An 18540-nucleotide genomic window follows, 5' to 3' on the forward strand; every position below is an offset into this window, starting at 1 on the left:
TGTACAGAAAGTTTGGTGGACCAGAATGTGGTGGGGAGCGAGAAGACCCTCCCCATACTCCATCTCCACTGATACACTAGGGAAGGAGAGAGGGGATAAGGGCACGAGGACCTTCTCTTCCCCAAGACCAGAAGAGAAACCTGACACAGGGAGACAATGACAGACAACTTCTGCCCAGAGCGATGGACAAGTTCCTATGACTCAGAGCTATTGGACCATTTCCAGGGCTGGTGGGCTCCATGATGATGAACTTTAAACCACCCTAACAGGTGAAAAAGACAAGTTGCTCTCAGAAGCCACTGGAAAAATCCTTACTGTTCTTCGGGATTAGTACGATCTCGCTCTGTGCTAAAACTTCACTGTAATACTTTCTCACCAACTTTTTGTAAGAAAACTTACTAAAAAATCTCAACATTTTACAAAAGTTTGGGTCTCCATGACTTACAAAATATCTGAAAATGTATGTTAACATGTCTATATCTACTTGAATGATTCCAAGTCCTAGCTTTTACTAGACATTTTGTTACTAAAATGGGAGCTGTGTGGAGGAATAAAGTGGCAAACTGTGAAAGGTGAACCCAGGAGACATAGGACCAGGTTTCTCTTGATTGAACCTGCGAAAGCTTAGTAGAAGCGGAAGAAATGGCTCGCCGTTATGCTTTAACGCTCAGCCAATAAGCTCTTTCGCACTCATTCGATCACCCCCATCAAGCTTTCTAAGGAATTCCTACTGAGAAGTTATATGGAGGAGGCAAAGCACAGAAGCGCAATTTTTTGTGTGTGTGGAAATACGCAAAAAAAAAAAAAAAAAAAAAAGGATTTTTTAAAACATTTGGTACAGAAGCCAAGTGATTTTCCTTAACTTATAATGGAAATTGGGGATTACATTTGGACTGGTTTTAGGCTGTTATATGCTAAAATAACATGGAGGAAAAAAGAGAAGGAAATTATAAAAATGATACGAATTTAAGGTAAAATATATGAATATGATCGATGACAGGAAATTCTTTGTGCTTAATTTCATGACCACTGACCCTCGTGGGAACTTAGCTCTGCCCTGCCATCTTACTACACATTTATGGGCCATTTACTCTTTCTTCTCAAATCTCCAATGCTTCCTCCTCCATCCCCATACTCAGCTGAGAACAGAGCTTCCGATTTCATTAAGAAAAATAGTCTAAGTTTCCATCAAATCTCTCCACTTACTGCCCAGTGACTCTACCCTGCTTTTCTCTCTGTAGCCATAGAGAACTTTGTGTGCTCCTGTTAGAGGCCAAGCCTGCCCTGGGGCCTGGGACCTATCATCTTTCCTGGATCTGACACTTATTAGGTCAGGATCTAGGGCTAGATTTCTTCATCTTTATTATGCCAGGAAAAGTCTGGCATCTCAATCTTACGAAAGGTAGGCCACCGTTGAGACCATTTCAGACAACCAACCAAGTAAACTTCACAGCACTTACGATATTTCATGCAAATACCAAACTGTTGATGGGCATCATGCAGAGAGAGAGAGGGAGAGAGGAAAGAGATATTTTGGCTAAAATGATTCCAAGAGATTAGAAATGAGAGAAGCTCTATGGACCATCAAACTCGAAATAGAACATGGGCTTTCCATTGCAAACTAAATAAGATCTAAACTCACAATGTTTAACAAATATAGAAAGCATTGTTTGGGAATGGTGGAAAACAAAGTTGTATAATTATGGTGGAATCAGGCTCTATAACTTACTCCCAAATCTAAATATTGTTGAGGTTTTTATTTGTTTGTTTATGTCATGAGAATATGCAGAAAAGATTTTGACCATCTGCATTTTAAAGACAATATTTGAACAACTGATGAAATTCAGGAAACAGTACTTTCTTACACAAAAAGAGCAGATACATGACTACCATATGAAAGTCAGCACCAGTGAGAATTATTGCTGCCATATAGTTAACATAGCATATATTTATTTGACAATCCTTTTCAGAAGTCCATAAAAAACCAAAAATGATTCTGACACCAATTCTGAGGGGGGGGGGTGGTTTTCTTCCAAACATCAAGCTATTAACTCAATTCAGTTCAATTCTGACATTGGTGATATTGTCAGATCCCACAGGTTAAAAGCTCAGTTCTCTAAGACTGCTCCCCCTCCTTCTTCCAATGCAGCCACCCCCTCCCCCAACTGCGCCTTCAGATGCCAATCACCATTGCAGGCTGTCACCTGTGCCTATGACTGTCTATAAATCGGAGGTTCTCATGACCCACTCCTTTGGGTTGATTAATTTGCTAGAGCTACTCATGGAACTCAGAGAAACATTTTACTTACTAAATCACTGGCTTATCAAAGATAAAACTCAGGAACAGCCAGATGGAAAGATGCATAGAGCAAGGTATGGGGAAAGGGTACCAAGGTTCCATGCTCTCTGAGCCACTTTTTAAAGATATGTAGCTAGTGAAAGGGGGTTGGCACTATATTAGTCAGAGTAGGGACTGGGAAAACTTCCTCTTTCTTTATGCTCTGAAACAATTTATTTTTTATTTTTATTTTTTTTAATTTTTTTTTTAACGTTTATTTTTGAGACAGAGAGAGACAGAGCATGAAGGGGGGAGGGGCAGAGAGAGAAGGAGACACAGAATCAGAAGCAGGCTCCAGGCTCTGAGCCATCAGCCCAGAGCCTGACGCGGGGCTCGAACTCACGGACCGCAAGATCGTGACCTGAGCTGAAGTCAGACGCTTAACCGACTGCGCCACCCAGGCGCCCCCTGAAACAATTTAAATAGCGTAATGATGATTGGGATTGAAAATCTGAATGACTTTTAGCCTATAAAACCATCTGAGCTTACAAATTTCTGAGAGGTAGCTATATGAAAATCAACAATTTCACCAGGGTTTTCACATTTATTGGAACAAGTATACAACATTCTTAATTTTTTATTTCATTCATAAATATGGTTTCTGTTCACCTCAATTTTGTGTGTTTGTGGATTTCTTGTCTTTTAAAAATCAAAACAGAAAGCATATTAGTTTACTATTGCTGCTATATTTTTGCAAACAGTGGCTTAAAACAACACACATTTTCTGTAACAGTTTTGGAGGTCAGAAGTCTGCAGTAAGTCTATGAAATGGGACTAAAATCAAGGCATTGGCAAGGCTGGAGGCATTAGGGGCTATCCTTTTCCTTGTCTTTTTCCAGCTTCCAGAGGCTGCCTGCATTCCTGGGCTCCTGGACCCTTCCTCCATCTTCAAAGCCAGCAAACAGTGTAGCATCTTCAAATTTCTCTCTCTGACCTCTCCTCCAATTCAGATTCTCCTGCCTCCTTTTCCTATAAGGGACTTAAAGTTCCTATAAGGGACTTTAGGATTACATTGGGCCTATGTAGAAAATCCAGGGTTCTCTCATTTCAAGATGTTTAATTTAATCATGTCTATAAAGTCCCTTTTGCCATTTAAGGTAATGTATTATATTCAGTTTCTAGGGTCCAGAATGTGTAAGTCTTTGTGGGTATACGTGTGTGGGGGGTATATTCTGTCCACCACAAAAAGATTAATTTGGTGTGGATTTTTTTCTCCAAAGAATAGCATTGGATCAATCATTTTTTGTTTTTTGTTAATTTTAGCTTTTACTGTTATATTTTCCTGAGGTTAATTTTGGAGTTATTTATAATAACTTTTTGAGGAGAATGCTTAATTTAGTTAATCTTATTTTGTTAATGAAAATATTTTTCATCATTATTTTCCAGATATTCTACTGTTTTGGTTTTGATTTTCTCTTTGATCAAAGAATCATTTCAAGATGAATTTTGAACGTCTAAACAGTTGGGGTTTTTTGTTTCTACATTTCTCAGTTTTAGTTTTATTACATGGTGGTTATAAAGCATGTTCTGCACCATTTCTGTGTTTGCAAATATTGGGGTGTGTGTGTGTGTGTATGCACCCTATTACATAATTTATATAGATATATGAGAGAATAAAATGATATACATTCTGTTTGCAGGGTGTAGGCATATATCTAAGTTATTTAGATCTCTGTATCTTGAAGATAATTACTAGATCAATTTACAGAGTTTATTTCTTTCCTTTTTTTTTTTTTTTTTTACAGCACTATAATGTTCCACTGTATGGATATACCATAATAAAGCAGACCCTACTGATAGATACTTGAATTATTCTAATGTTTTGTTATTGTGGTACAATAAGGCTATAATGAATACTTCACCAAAAGGGGGGTGGAGAGGGAGAAAAAAAATGGTAAATAATATGCCTTTTTGTAGCTGTGGGGGTATATTTGTGGAATAAATTATAAATAAATCCATTAGCTCTGTTCCTTTTAAATCTTACTCAAATGTTTTATTATACCCTGAATCACAATGCCTATATTTTAACATTTTTAAGACTTCAAAGATGTTGTATTCTAAACTTTTTTTCTCTTTCCCCAGAAAATGTCCCTCCTAATGTGCTCCAGCTTTATCTTTTGGTAATTTGTTTGTCCAGACTCCCAACCTCACCCCCAGATTTCTGGCGTCATTCCCCTGTTGCTATTTCCCTGTGGGATATTTCAAACTGTGATTATTCCTGGCCCCAAATAACCTGGGCCCCGTATCCTTGACTCTCCTTTTACCTGTCAACATTTCTATTATTTTTTATGATTATGTTGCTGCAAATAGTATTTTAATTGCTGTGGGCTTATGACAAATATATGAACATATTATTATTACATGTCAGTTCCCATCTCACTTAACTGTATTTGATTCTAATATTTTTCACATTTGACAGTTTCTGAAATCAGGTTGTAATAATATTAATAGTGAAATCACAGTAATTTATTTATTTTCCAAAAAACAATGTTTTTAAATTAATAATCTTACAACTGATGGTGTCTTGAAACCAAATATTTCCTATCATATGTGTTCTCAAGCAAAGTATATACTGAACTTCCTGGATTCTTTTTAAGTTGGTCCAAAATGTGTTGTACTTTCCGGATAGCCTTTGAAATACTTAACCCAGAGTTTATCTGTTCCCTGATTTCAGCACAGATGAACTATTTACCTTTTTTTTAATTTCCTTAAGTTCTGTTGTGTGTGGTGTGTTAAGTGCACCATTTTAACCATCTTTCCAGAAATGTTTATCACTTAAGTCTTGAAAGAGGAGTCTACAAATTTCCCAATGATTTTGTGAACCATTTAAAACCTTGCAACGTCTCTTTCTGCCTAAGTTTTCTAGAATGAATTCTTTTCCCCAAAATAAAGTCCTAAAAGATATAGGCTATTGGAGTATATTTGACATAGATATTAGGTAAAAAGTCTAAAAGTCTATCCATGCATACAACTATTATAATGAAAACTGAAGGAAGGAAGGCAAATCAATTTGGGGTATTAGAGTTTCTGTGTGGACCTGAGATGCCTGGGTGGCTCAGTTGGTTAAGCGTCTGACTTTGGCCCAGGTCATGATCTCACGGTTCGTGAGTTTGAGCCCTGCGTTGGGCTCTGTGCTGACAGCTCAGAGCCTGGAGCCTGCTTTGGATTCTGTGTCTCTCTCTCTGCCCCTCCCCTGCTCACACTCTGTCTCTCTTTCTCAAAAGTAAATAAACATTTTTTTTTTTAAAAAGAATTTCTGTGTGGGCCATATTTGAAAATTACTGTTGATTCAACCCATATATAATTTCAAAGGGTGCTTTGGTATGTGCTCATCTTTAACAGAAAAACTCAGGGAAACATGACAAAACAAACCAACTCTAACGACCTTAAGTTCAGAAATTTAAGTAACAACAGGCTAGTGAAATAACTTCATTCTACCTTTATAGCAGCTTTCTGCAGCCTTTTCCTGATCAAGATAAATTAAACATATACTCAAGTTTGGTTTTTCTACAACTTCAATAATTATTTTTCCAAAGTGGAAAACCTATACATTATTTAAAAAACCTGTTGAATACATTAGAAATAACACAGAACTGAACATTTTTCAAGCAAAGTTAGGGCAGTCAGTAATAAGCTTACACACTTTCCTGGTCATAGAGGAGTAAAAGCTAGAAGCCATTCTTCTAAGTATTGTTGTTAGAAACACTAATTTAATTATTTGAAATAAAACCTAAGCACTGAAAAAAAAAAAAAAAAAACAAAAACATGTCAATGTGAGTATCCCGAAATCCTGAAGAGAATCTGGATCAACAACAAACTTTTGACCAGATGCCAATAAAGTCTTGTTTTCTTAAGACAGGAAACTGGACATTTTCTTCTCTTGTTGAACTTAAATTTTCCATGAACTATACTGTGTAGTTCGATCACAAACAAACCCCAATAATAGGATCACACACTATTTTAAATCCATACATATGACACTCTGGAATCAGAAGTAAAAGCCTCATGCAGATGGCACCGGGGTAAATTGTAATTAGTGACCCCAGACCTGCTCTTTTCTAGGACTCTTATTTTTTCCTGGTACTGTTATTAAGAGGGCACAAAATTCAAATAAAAACTATTTGCCTTTTCAATGGCAATAGTTAGCTAGCTAAAGATATAAAAAATAATTGGTTTGTAATAGATTGAAGATGTAATGCTCTAAAATCTTTTAAAATTCTCAACTTCCTACTCCTGTGTGATCAGTGTCATGGAAACAGATGTCTGATTCCAGATTTAATTTCTCCCATCCCTGCCATAAGGCATATATCACCTAAACACAAACTCTCACCAACAAATTTCTCTAGTGTTTCTTGGGTCCTGAAAGCCTGATTTTTTTTTTTTTTTTTATTTGGCCTTCTTGCATTTTATTCCATCATACTGGTACTTCTGATTTTCCAGACACATGGAATGGTAGGCACTGTGGATTGCATTGGATGTCCAAGGATTGGGTGGAATGACAGTATTGTGATGTTGGTTAGGACGCAGAATACGGCTAGAGATACATCTTGCCCTTGCACCATAATGTACCAATTTAAGGCTCATCTCTTAAGCATTATTATGAAACACTTAGGGATAAAAAAAGCGTAGACTGTATTGCAATCAACACGTGTATTCACATCATGCAGTTTAAGATATGACATTTCAGCCTTTTCTCCCTTGAGGAATTTCCTCCCCCATATTTGATGCTTTTCACTTCCATTCCATAGTCGTTTATTACACATGTCCCCATAAACAACATATATTATTTTGCATGCCTTAAACTTAAAAAAAATTGCAAGTATTCTTCCAAAATGTTCTTTTTGAAATTCTTGTTTTCCATGTAGCTCTAATTACTTTTACTGCCATAAGTACAGCAATGTGTATGTATTGGGTAGAAATCCATTCTCTGACTGATGGATAGATTGTTTCCAGTTTCATACTCCTTAGAAATAATGGTGCTATGATTTTCTTATTTGTGACCTCATTGTAAAAAACTTGCTCTGAGATATACACCAAAGAGAACACTTAATTTATAGAATCTTCAACATTACTAGATATGCTAGCTGGCTTTCCAAAGTAGCTGTACCAATTTATGCTCTACTAGCAGAGTGTGAGGCTCTAGTGATCCACAACCTTGGGGATTATACACTCTGCAAGCAGGGTTTTAGCTGTTGGAATCCTCTGTGGCCTGGGTGAGGATATGTTCTCTGACTACTGCAACTGCTAGTCACTCCAAGGATATCTCCAAGGATGTTTTCATGTTAATTTTTAGATGTCAAGTTTCCGTATCACAAAGGTGGTGCGAATTCAAGCCTGGAACCTGTGGTCAGGTAAGCTTGTAGTCAGAATTCTCAGAGGAGCCTCTTTTTTTGTTTAATCCAAAGCACAGACTTAAGTCAAGAGGGCTCCCTGTGACCTCTCTTGCCAGCAGAAGAATTTCTTTTCTAGTCTGCCCTTACACTGAAGGTGTTGGTCTTTAATGACCTGGGCATTCTATATGAGGGTCAGTTATAACTTTGTACATCACATGGGTTGAAGGGTCTAAGTGGCCATTAACATCTGAACTCCTTATTGAGATCACCACCTTCCTCCCCACCACCCAGCTTCCAGCTTGAAAGCCCGTGTCAGGTGAAGCTTGCTGTTCCGATTTTTATTTTATTGGCAACAATAATTTAAAATTTTTTCTGTTTAGGCCTTTGGGGATAGGTTTTTCTTTTATTTATTTTGCGCCCTTGGCACTTAGAGGGAAGAAGTTATGGTCCTCTAATAACTGAAGGGAAAATGGGAAGCATAAAAGTAATTTCGAGGTCCTATTTATTTCATTGAGTAAGGCTTCTATTCTAAATCAGCAGAAACCAACAGAACGTTCTGAGTGATGGAAGTGGTCTACAATTTGTTCTGTCCACATGGCAGACATTTACCACACATGACTACTGAACACCTGAGATGTGGTTAACGTGTCTGGTGAACTAAATTTTTAATATTATTTAATTTTAATTCATTAAAATTTAAATTTAAGTAGTCATATGTGACTAGTGTCTATTTGACAACAGAGCTCTAAATAGTAGTAATATTCTTTCTCCCCTGGTGATTTCGTGTATATACTAATAAACCAATGTAGTCTGGGAAAAAAACGCCTTGCAAATCTATTTTTGATAGTCAAAGGATAAGACAGTTGAGACATGACTTCAGAATATCTACCACCACAAAACTGTATAGTCCTATTATTTTGATAATCAGGTATTTCTTGCCTGACTTGTCTTTCTGGAAATTTTCAAAGATCTAGGGCACATTCTTTCCATTGCCAGTTTCTGAACTGGAAGTTGGGGAATCGATTTCCGACAGTTTTTCAAAGATATTTATAGAATATTAAAGTGTCAAGAAATTCCAAAGATAAAGAATTAAGAGCAAAAATACATATATTTAAAATGCAACATAAGAAAATATGACTAATAGTACAATTAATTTGGTTTATCTTTGAAATGAAAAAGTTTATTGGTAACCTGAAAATGTGTGCAAACTCAAAACATGAACATACAATTTATTTATAGTATTTTATGAAACAAAACAAAACAAGTCTATTGCTTTAGGCCTGAACTGGGCTTATGTTTCCAATTAAAAAAAATTTTTTTTAATGTGTATTTATTTTTGAGAGAGAGAGAGAGACAGAGACAGAGACAGAGCACAAGTGGGGGAGGGGTAGAGAGAAAGGTAGACACAGAATCTGAAGCAGGTTCCAGGTTCTGAGCTGTCAGCACACAGCCTGACATGGGGTTCAAAATCACGAACCGTGAGATCACGATCTGAGCCGAAGTCAGACACTTAACCGACTGAGACACCCAGGCGCCCCTATGTTTCCAATTTTTTAAACTTGGCAAGGGGGATTACATGAAATAACTCTCAATTCTCTCTCTCTCTCTTTTTTTATTGCCATAAGTAGAGATTAAGAAGGCCAAAGCAAACATGTAGGTGTGAATTCTAATGAAAACAAATACATATCTAGAAACAAGGCCACAAAAGTTTGGTTTGTGCATTTGTCTATTCCACTGGCTGGCCTTTAAAAATAATGGTCTGTAAATATTTCTCACTAAGGATTAATCCACACCCATTTTCTTTTACTTATTTATTTAGAGAGAGGAGCAAGTGGTGGGGGGAGAGTGAGAGAAAGAGAGAGAGAGAGAGAGAGAGAGAGAGAGAGAGAGAGAGAATGAATCCCAAGCAGGCTCCACGCTGGCAGTGCAGAGCCCTATGTGGGACTTGAACTCACAAACTGTGGGCTGAAATCAAGAGATGGACACTTAAATGACTGAACCACTTAGGTGCCCAACCACATGCATTTTCTATGTTCTTGTATAAAACTGAGGCTCACAGGCTGGGCATTTAGTAATAAAGTGAAACAGATTCTGGAGTGAGGAAAGCATTTCATGAGATGAATAAACTAGGTCAAAAATGAAAAAGCTGAAGTTTGCTCTTTAAAACAGCACACATTTCCAGATAAAACTGACTTAAAGTTGTGTCCAAAGATTTTCATGGACATTTTCATTGTATCCATATGATTTAAAATGTCTTTAAACACTGAAGCCTCTCAATTTCAGACATTTTGCTTATGAGAGGTTTTTTTTGGACACTCTCAAGACAAAATTTTAAAAAGAAACAAGTTTTCTCTAGAAAGCATTTTTAGCATACTGAACATGCATACTTTCTCAGAGTGTATGTAGCCCGCTCTTCTCCTGATACTCTTCATAGAAACGTCTCAATGATTTAGGAATTCTGGGTGTCACAGTGCTCAAGGCTTGAGTAAAATGTCTTCTCATAATGTGGTTGGCTTGAATGTCTTCTTCCAGAGCCAGAAGAGCCGCCTCTCTACAGACAGCTATAATCTGAAGCAAAACATACAAAAACAAACATACAAAACAAAAAAGGGGAGAGAAAAGACAATCAATATTTCAATGGATTCAACTGAATATATTTCAAATATTCATCCGTGGTAACTGCTTCAACTATAAGCACCCTTGCCAACATTTATCTTCATGGTTATTCCACTTCAGTTTTCAAAAGGACAAAAAGTAATCGTCTTCATTCCAAAACCATGTAGTAAGTACTCAGAATCAGGAGCAGCAAAAAGATATATAAGATATGGCATTCGTTCTTAAGAAGCCCACAACTGATAAAGGTGGAACAGACACACAGGCACATACTTCTAATACAAGATGACAAAAGATGAGTGTGTATGTGTGGTGGGGGCAGGTAAGAACCAAGTGATAAGGGGGTGAGGGCAGAGGAGGGAGCTACTCCGATATACAGTGAAGTCCTGCGCATCAGCGCACCTTGTCATGGCATAGAATTTCCACATTACTTTCAACCTTTGATGTATTACCGACATGTAAAAGCATTTCTTTATGTGCATCTCTTGAACAAGTTCTTAAATCTTGGGAATATCAGATAGAGTTTTCTAAGTTTACTTTGGAGAGCTGCTTTAGAACAGAGAAGTGAATTTTGTTTACTCAGTGAGGAAAGCTGCGAGAATTGAAAAGAATCTGGGGAGGGGGTGGAATGGATGCAGAAGGAGGGAGGACAGAGTGGGCGGTAGGAAAACGGAAGGGGAGGAAGGTTCAAGTCTTGAATCCTGAAATGTGTTTTTAAGCTCTCTGGACTTCAGACAGCGGAAGCAGGCTGATGCCAGTGTCATTCTAAAGACACATTACTGTGGTGAAAAGAGCTTGTGGGATGAAAAGAGATATTGTGATTTTCAGGGCAACAGGGAAAACAGTGATTGATACTGACTGCACCTTTATATCGGTAAATGAAAGGGCCAGCTGAAACACATTTGTCCAGCCATTCAGCATATTTTCTCTGTTTGTTCACTTACTGAAAAGAGTTCCTCTGCTTATGCTGGGCTAATGGCTGCCAAAGCAGTTTAGTAGCTTTTTAGGGGATTTAGCAGCATGTTTAGGGAGCTTTCAAAAAACTTGCATAGATTTAGATGGCTTTGTCAAATTACGACAATGTAACTATTAGTTCTGGGCTTCATTAATGAGCACTGAAGTTGACTATAGTGCTTATGCATGTTAATGCTTTTCCAAAAAGAGTGGCTACCAACTTGTTGAAGGAAAAAAACAAAACTTCCAGGGCTTAGTAAAATAACTTCATCACATATACTGGTGCAGAGAGAGTTATTTTGAAAACAAGATATAATAATTAATAAGCACAGTAAAAGCACATGAAATGCCTAGCATGGTAAACTGGCTATCCAATGGTTCCACTCTGTTCCAAAGGGACCTTGAGGACCTCCACGAAGGGAGGAAAAAGGAACAAAGTGGAGAAAAGCTTCAACTCCTTCCTTCCCTCCATCTCAGCAGCACTTCTGTTACCTGCAAGAATTTGAAGCAATGGCTGCAAGGCTGAAAAGTCTGAAGGATCAGTGGGAGAGGCAGAAAGGCCTGACTTTCCTGCTGGCTGGTGGACTTCTAGCTCTTCATCTGAGACAGTACAGGGAATGTTTCCATCATGTGGGTCCTTTCCCATGCTAAGTGGAGTACAGAAGTCACCAGTGCCATGTCTTGCACACTTCATAACTGAGACTTACCTCAAAGAATACTGGATCCAGTACATAATGGCTACAGACATTTACTGAGTACCTACCCCATGTGCTAGACAATGCTAATGGCAGTACTAATTAATTGCTATGTGAACACTCCCCGCCCCGCCCCTCGATTTTGTATAATTCAGGGATCCCACTAATAGTGTACAATATCTGATGGGAGCATGGCAAACAGAGTGGCCAGATAAACACAGTAAGCTGGTGGGGGGGTGGGTAGGGAGGTTGGGTGGAGGAAAGGGAGAGGTGACCACAAGGCTGTCTGGAACCTCTCCAATTTCCTGGAATTTGGTTCACATGGCCAGACAGTGAGTAGCTCACACTGCTGGTACATCTGAGAAAGAGAACTAACAGTCTAGTAGGCTTCCTCTCTCAATATACAGTAATCAAACTGGGAGAAGAAATGGTTATACTCCTCTAATCATCAGAATCTCAGATAGCCTAACAAGGCATGGTAGAGAAATGTAGGTAATGGGAAGTGACAGGTCACTGAGGCCTTGAAGGCTGTCCTTAGGGTCAGCAACCCTGAGCAATTCCTCTTGCAGATCAACTTTCTTTCCTTCACATCTCTGTCTATAGATTTTCCTAAGCTATAAATTGCTTTTTGCTTTTATGTGGCAGCTTCCAGGACAGTGATGGGGGGGCACTGGTGGCGAGATGTGGTCAGAGCAGTAACAGCCACTTGAAAGCTGGATGTTTGTAGCTTAGAGCCTCCAGCATATGTTAACACTCAAGAGTAATTCCCCTACTATATTTAGGACTGGCCTGACCCTTAATTAACAATTCCATCCAATTTGGAGAACTACAAAATTGTGAGGTATAGAAAAGTTGGACAGAGTTTTGATGAGAGCACTAACAATGTTTGCGTTAGAAAGAGATGCCCTGTAGAACCTTTGAGAGACAATGACAAGGGAATCAGAGCAGCTGAATCCTGGTATTCAGATGCCACATAGAAAGGTGTCTTCCTCTGTACAGAAGACAGATCACAGTTGTTAGCACTTCCAGAGTGGCAGAAGGATTATGTGAATTCAACACTTGCTTCGATAAATGTTTTCCTGTTTTATATTATTTATCAGGGATGCTCTGAAGAACCAGTCAATTAGGCAATACTTTCTACCATTTTTATTTTCCTATCATATTTGCTTAGCAACACACAACTAGTAATTGAGAGGAAGTAAGACACTATAAATCATTAACCAGTCACTCTTTCATCAATCAACATCCACTGAATAACTACTCTGTATAACAACTAGATGAGGCCCAGTAGAGGATTCAGAGATGTCCAAGCTGTGGTATCTGTCTTCTGGTACTCTCAAACCAGTAGGGAATGAACATCAATTGTCCAATGTGGCATGGTATTAGAGGTACTGTTAAGCAAGGCAAAAGGAAAAGTGCTTTGGTATGGAAAGAAGAGAGAAATTACTGCTTCATAAACCGAACTGGGAAGGACGGAATTTAGATATACGTATAGGGTAGAAAAGGGCATTCTGAGCAGGAGGGATAAAGTGAGCAAAGAAACAGCAAGGTGGGGAGAAAGAGACCAGAGATTGTACTCTTCCAGCCTCAGTAGCCAAAATGAAGAATTTAAAGAGAGAGAGAGAGAGAGAGAGAGAGAGAGAGAGAGAGACAAGATAAGTTCTGTCATCAAAATGTCACTAAAAATAACAATGATAGTTTTCAGAAGTCATGTGGGCCATAATGACAGTGAAGGGTAGTCAATGGCAGTCATCTCTAAATCTCTAAACCCAATTCACAAGCAGTTGATGCACAAGCAGCTGATAGAGAATAACTCCTAAAGGCTCCTTTGTTTTTATTTCTTCCTCATGAAAGAGCTTCTTAGAAATTCCAAAATGAAAGCATTAATTGGATTATTGATTCTCTCTTAACCCAAATAGAAAGGTAGGTGTGAAAATGGAAGTATTCTTAGGAGGCTCATTTCATGATGGGTGGTTTCTATTTGCTCTGGGGTCACTTACTTTAGCATGAGTTCCAAAGATACCATACTTCCCAAGAAAAGTGCAGCTTGCTCTCAGGGCCCCTGCCAGCATTTGCCCTGCCATATTAATGTCTTTTCAGAGGAACAAGTATTTTGTGATCAAGTTTTAGGTAACAGTACATATATTCTGTTTCCCACAATACACAGAATTGCCCTGGTTTTGGCAGAACACCTATAAGTGGCTATCTCTTGAATTACTGGTGATCTTCAGCAAACGTTCTCGAAGGTGTTAACCAATACAAAACAATTCAATAAGGACACAATATGGCTTTTGCCTATTTCATAGCCTTTTTTTTTTTCTTTTGCTCTCTCCTATTCCAGAATGGAGAAAAGAGGGCAAGGGAGAAAAAAGATACTGGAGAAGGACCAGTCTGTTTAATGGGGTCAAAAGGCAGCAGCCACAGCACACATTTGGGTTCTGGAGATATAAATGGTCAATGCATATTTGTTGAATCGAACTGAATAGTTCCTTAACTATAAACAAAGTTTCCAAAAAGTACACATTATATGTATCTTTTTCATATTTGGTCTATATCCTATAATATTTTAATCTATGTTTTATATAACCTACATTTTTGTCAGTTGTACTTTGTCAGTTACATTAGTAACAAGAATTGTTTAACACTGTGATATATGTTGTCTTAAGCAATGATTTAGTCTGGGGACCTACTTTAAATCTAGTTCCTTCCTAGAAGTAATAGAAATTAGAAATTTTATCAAGAATACAAGTATGTCTGTGTTATTTTGAGGGAAGCTTCCTGAGGTATCAAAATTTGTTACATAGGGACGGGAATGTTTTTGCTGTGTTGTCATGGGAAAAACTGTGCTGTAATGAAGAAACATGCCTGAAAATTTACTAATAATGCAGTAATTTATATTAGGCTAGGGGACTGAAATGGAAGCTTTGGTGGGGGGGGGAGAACCCCAAAATTGTGCAAATGGTGATCTTTTGTCCCATTTGATGAAAATAACCTGGTATCAATCAACTGTTGATGGATTTTCTTTTCTGTATTAAACTCTGAAAGAGTGAGGTCTTTTTTAGATTAAATTTGCCAATACATCTCTCTTTATTTGGGATTGGATACTACAGAAACTGACAAGGGCTTTTAACTTCAAGTGGGAGTTTTCTCATTACTATCTCTAAAGTTTGTAAGAAAACCTAATGAGATAAGTATGCATATGCATATATATACATATATATACATATATATATATATATATATATATATATATATATGGATGCCAGGAGAATGATGAGTTGTGTGGTCCCTGTATACACTGTATATACTGTGTGTGTGTGTGTGTGTGTATATATATATACACACATACATATATATGTATACAGTGTGTATATATATACACACATATATATATGTATACAGTGTACATATATATATATATATACACACATATATATGTATACAGTGTATGTGTGTGTGTGTGTATATATATATATATGTATACAGTGTATACAGTGTATACAGGGACCACACAACTCATCATTCTCCTGGCATCACATTCAAAACCACATGGAATCTGGGACTGTTCAGTGATGGGGGAATTCAGCTGAATTTCTTCCATGAGGCTACAGAAGAACCTCATGAGAAGATGTGTAGATGAATAGATGAATTTGAATCACAGACTGTCTGGAATGTTAAACCAACCCGTTTAGAAAGAAAACTCTTGGCACTCGAATGCATTAATATCTTTGGCAAAAAGGATTTTGGAAGCTTTCCCCTAATCCCTTCACCATGTCCTTCTCTTCCCCCATAGGCTGCAGACTAGATCATTTAAATGAATTATTAGCCAACTACCAGTAAGGTTGCTTTCGCCATTAGGCTGGAAAAGCAACACTGTTTTGGCTGGCTCTGTAAAACTGAGTGTCTGAAGTCTGTGTTCTTTTTTCAGTTTTGACTAAAAAATTGATTCCCAAACTTTTAAGATGTATATGTGCCTTGCTGCAAAAGTGAAAGTATTATTTGTTTGGGAAAATGAGAAAATGAGACAAAAGACAAGCAGAGTGGGCCTAAGATTTCATTGTCAGAGCTAAACTAAGACACGTTGTTTCGGTGGCCATGACACCCATTTCTTTGGTGCCAACATGCCACAAATTCTCTTTTCATGTATTCTACAATAGTAATAGAGCCAACAGATACCTTAAAGACAACATAAAAAGCAGGAACTCTCTATTAAGGTGTATCTGAAATGAGCTCCTGACAGGTAGCAAAGGAAAGAATTTTTAGTGAAAATATTTAGAAATCCTCAAAACAAAGTCACTGAGGAAAATAGTAATCATTTTCAAATGCAGGGAAAAAGTAACTCAGCAATGAAAGAGGACATATGAATATGAATTTTTATGCTATACTTGCCTTCTGAAAAAGCAGTGCCTTTAGAAGAACAAAACAGCAATAACTGGATTACGTGAGACAACTCCACTCGGGAGGGTGTGGGGAAGCAACTTCCCAGGAGGAGAAGGCTCTTGACCATTGAACCTTGGGAAATCTAATTACCTCACTTTTAAATGCAAAAGGGCAAAAGAGGCAATTGTGCAGAATTCTGAATGCCATGAAGAATAAGAACAATGTCTTACTTCACTGTGGAAAAAAAATGAAACCTCTTATACACAGCCTAGGGTTCTTTCCCCCAATGCACGAGACAAGAAGAGTTTAAACAGGTGGCTCAGCTTAGTAAAAGAGAAACAGGGGTATTGCGAAAATGAAAACCCACAAGGTTTCTAAGCAGGCAGTAGTAGTTTAAAAAAAAATGATGTGACAAATAATCAAGGCAAAGACTTTACCAAAACCTAGTCATTGGGTAGAAAAACCTGAAAATGCTGGGCGCTACTTTGGGTATCCTGTGCTATAGCCCTGACTGTGTTCTTTCCAGTTTAACAGGAGCACCACCTTCTTTTCTGGGCACTGACAGATTAGAAACCCAACATTAATTTACGTACAATTGCTTCGACTTCCAAATAAGGCCTGGGTAGTATGTGCCCTTTTCTGTTGGCTGTAACCAGATTATGAGAAGGACATCAGGAACACATCCCCATGAGTGGCATGTAAGGTTGGGAAAAAGGGATGCTGCCCCAAGTAGGCCTAATGGGGGAGCTAAGAACTGCTTGCGCACTTCCAACAGGCAGGTTGAAATGCTAACTTAACCGTCACCAAGTTCCTAACGACCTCGCAGAGATTATGTGTCCTCCAAGAGAGGCGGGAGGGTAACACAGCTGACGTTCTGTTTGGCTCCCATCACCCCACTCTGCAGGCAAAGGAAGGCCTCAGATCTGTGGAGAAAAAGTCGGGAATTTTAAACGTGCCGGAAGAGGAGGCTTATTCATAGGGTGTCCTCGGACGGTGAGAACCGCGGCTCTGGAGAGCTGACCTCGTGTACCTAGTTTAATCAGTCCCTGGCAGTGCTGCTTCAAAGTTCTCAGGGAACCGGCCGCGGCAGCCTAGGGACTGCAGGGTATGAGTACAGTGATACAGCCAGGGGGCAGTTTCTAGCACGAGCAGGTGAAGGCACGGTACGCGGCAGGGTATCCGCAAGGATGGAACCGGGGAAGAGAGCCGCCCCAGCCCGGGCCCGGGCAGCTGCACAGAATCCACGCAGAGGCAGAGCGGTGCTCCCCGGGCCCTGCGGCGGCCGCGCTGCTGCTCCTGCTGTTTGGCAAGAAGAAAGGGCGCCTTCCAGCGAGGCCTAAATGTGCTTTTCAGCTTCTTTGTATTTCAAGTGTACTAAATAGCTTTAAAGAATCCACCAAAAGAAATGGGCTGCAGTGCTTTAAAAAGTCTTAGGTATTTTCAAGAAAGTGGTTTTGTTAAAAGCATCTTCTGTCTGGAACACCTGTGACCTGTTGAGCTTAATTGGGCTGCAGCTGGCGCTGATTGTGGCGCAGCCGCTGGCGGCCGCGGGCTGACATTGTGTGCGCTCCCGCCCTCCCGCCCCCTCGCCTTTCTTTTCTCTTTCACAGCCCGGCGACCTCCTTCCCCTGTGTGTCGGAGGGATTAGGAGCCCAGTAGAGAGTGGTGTCCTGCTGTTTGCGAACAGCGTGCACTGGAGGTGCTTCAAGGAGGAGGCTACCTGGGAGATTATGTGCTCATGTGGATGCCGAGGGCCCATTCTCCCCGGCCCATTGAGACGTGCTGAAAGGTGGCTGAATGGCCGGGCGTGAAAGATGTGACTGAAGGGAGCGCAGCAGGCTCCTGGCCGCAGAGCAGCAGATGGAAGTCAGGCTGTCACACGCACAAACGGCGAGGGGCGCCCCAAACTGCCAAGAAAGCAGCTCACGGCGTAAAACAGGGCCCGAGAAGGGAATTCAGACGGGAAGAGAGTCGCGCTTGCTTTAGGGTACTTCACAGTGCCACCTCACCGAAAACTTTTTATGTGATGAAGCTAGAAGTGAGGATCGTGGGGGGCAAACTTCAGATTTAAGGAATTGCCTATTGCCCTTGGGCTAAATTCCTTAGATTGTCTGCAAAATAAGCTTTATGATAATTAATCCATCTGGGATTATGTTAAAGTCACTATCTAGAATGCCATGCCTGGTACTGACTCAAAAGAAAAGAATTTCTGTAAAAACACACTAAA

General features: G+C 39.2%; 1 protein-coding gene across 2 annotated transcripts in view; it reads right to left on the reverse strand.

Annotated features, from left to right (window-relative positions):
* Window positions 1-6973: 6973 nt before the first annotated feature.
* AFG2A (AAA ATPase AFG2A) overlaps window positions 6974-18540 on the reverse strand; it is a 362101-nt gene continuing 350534 nt past the window's right edge. For both annotated transcript variants that reach the window (XM_086704270.1, XM_025921597.2), the window contains one exon: window positions 6974-10239. In XM_086704270.1, the coding sequence (XP_086560396.1) occupies window positions 10063-10239 (177 nt within the window). In that variant the 3' untranslated portion in view covers window positions 6974-10062. The remainder of the gene's footprint in view (window positions 10240-18540) is intronic.

The sequence above is a fragment of the Puma concolor genome, chromosome B1 (genome assembly GCF_028749965.1).
Source record: "Puma concolor isolate L17-30 chromosome B1, mPumCon1.1.hap2, whole genome shotgun sequence".
Classification (NCBI taxonomy): Eukaryota; Metazoa; Chordata; class Mammalia; order Carnivora; family Felidae; genus Puma; species Puma concolor.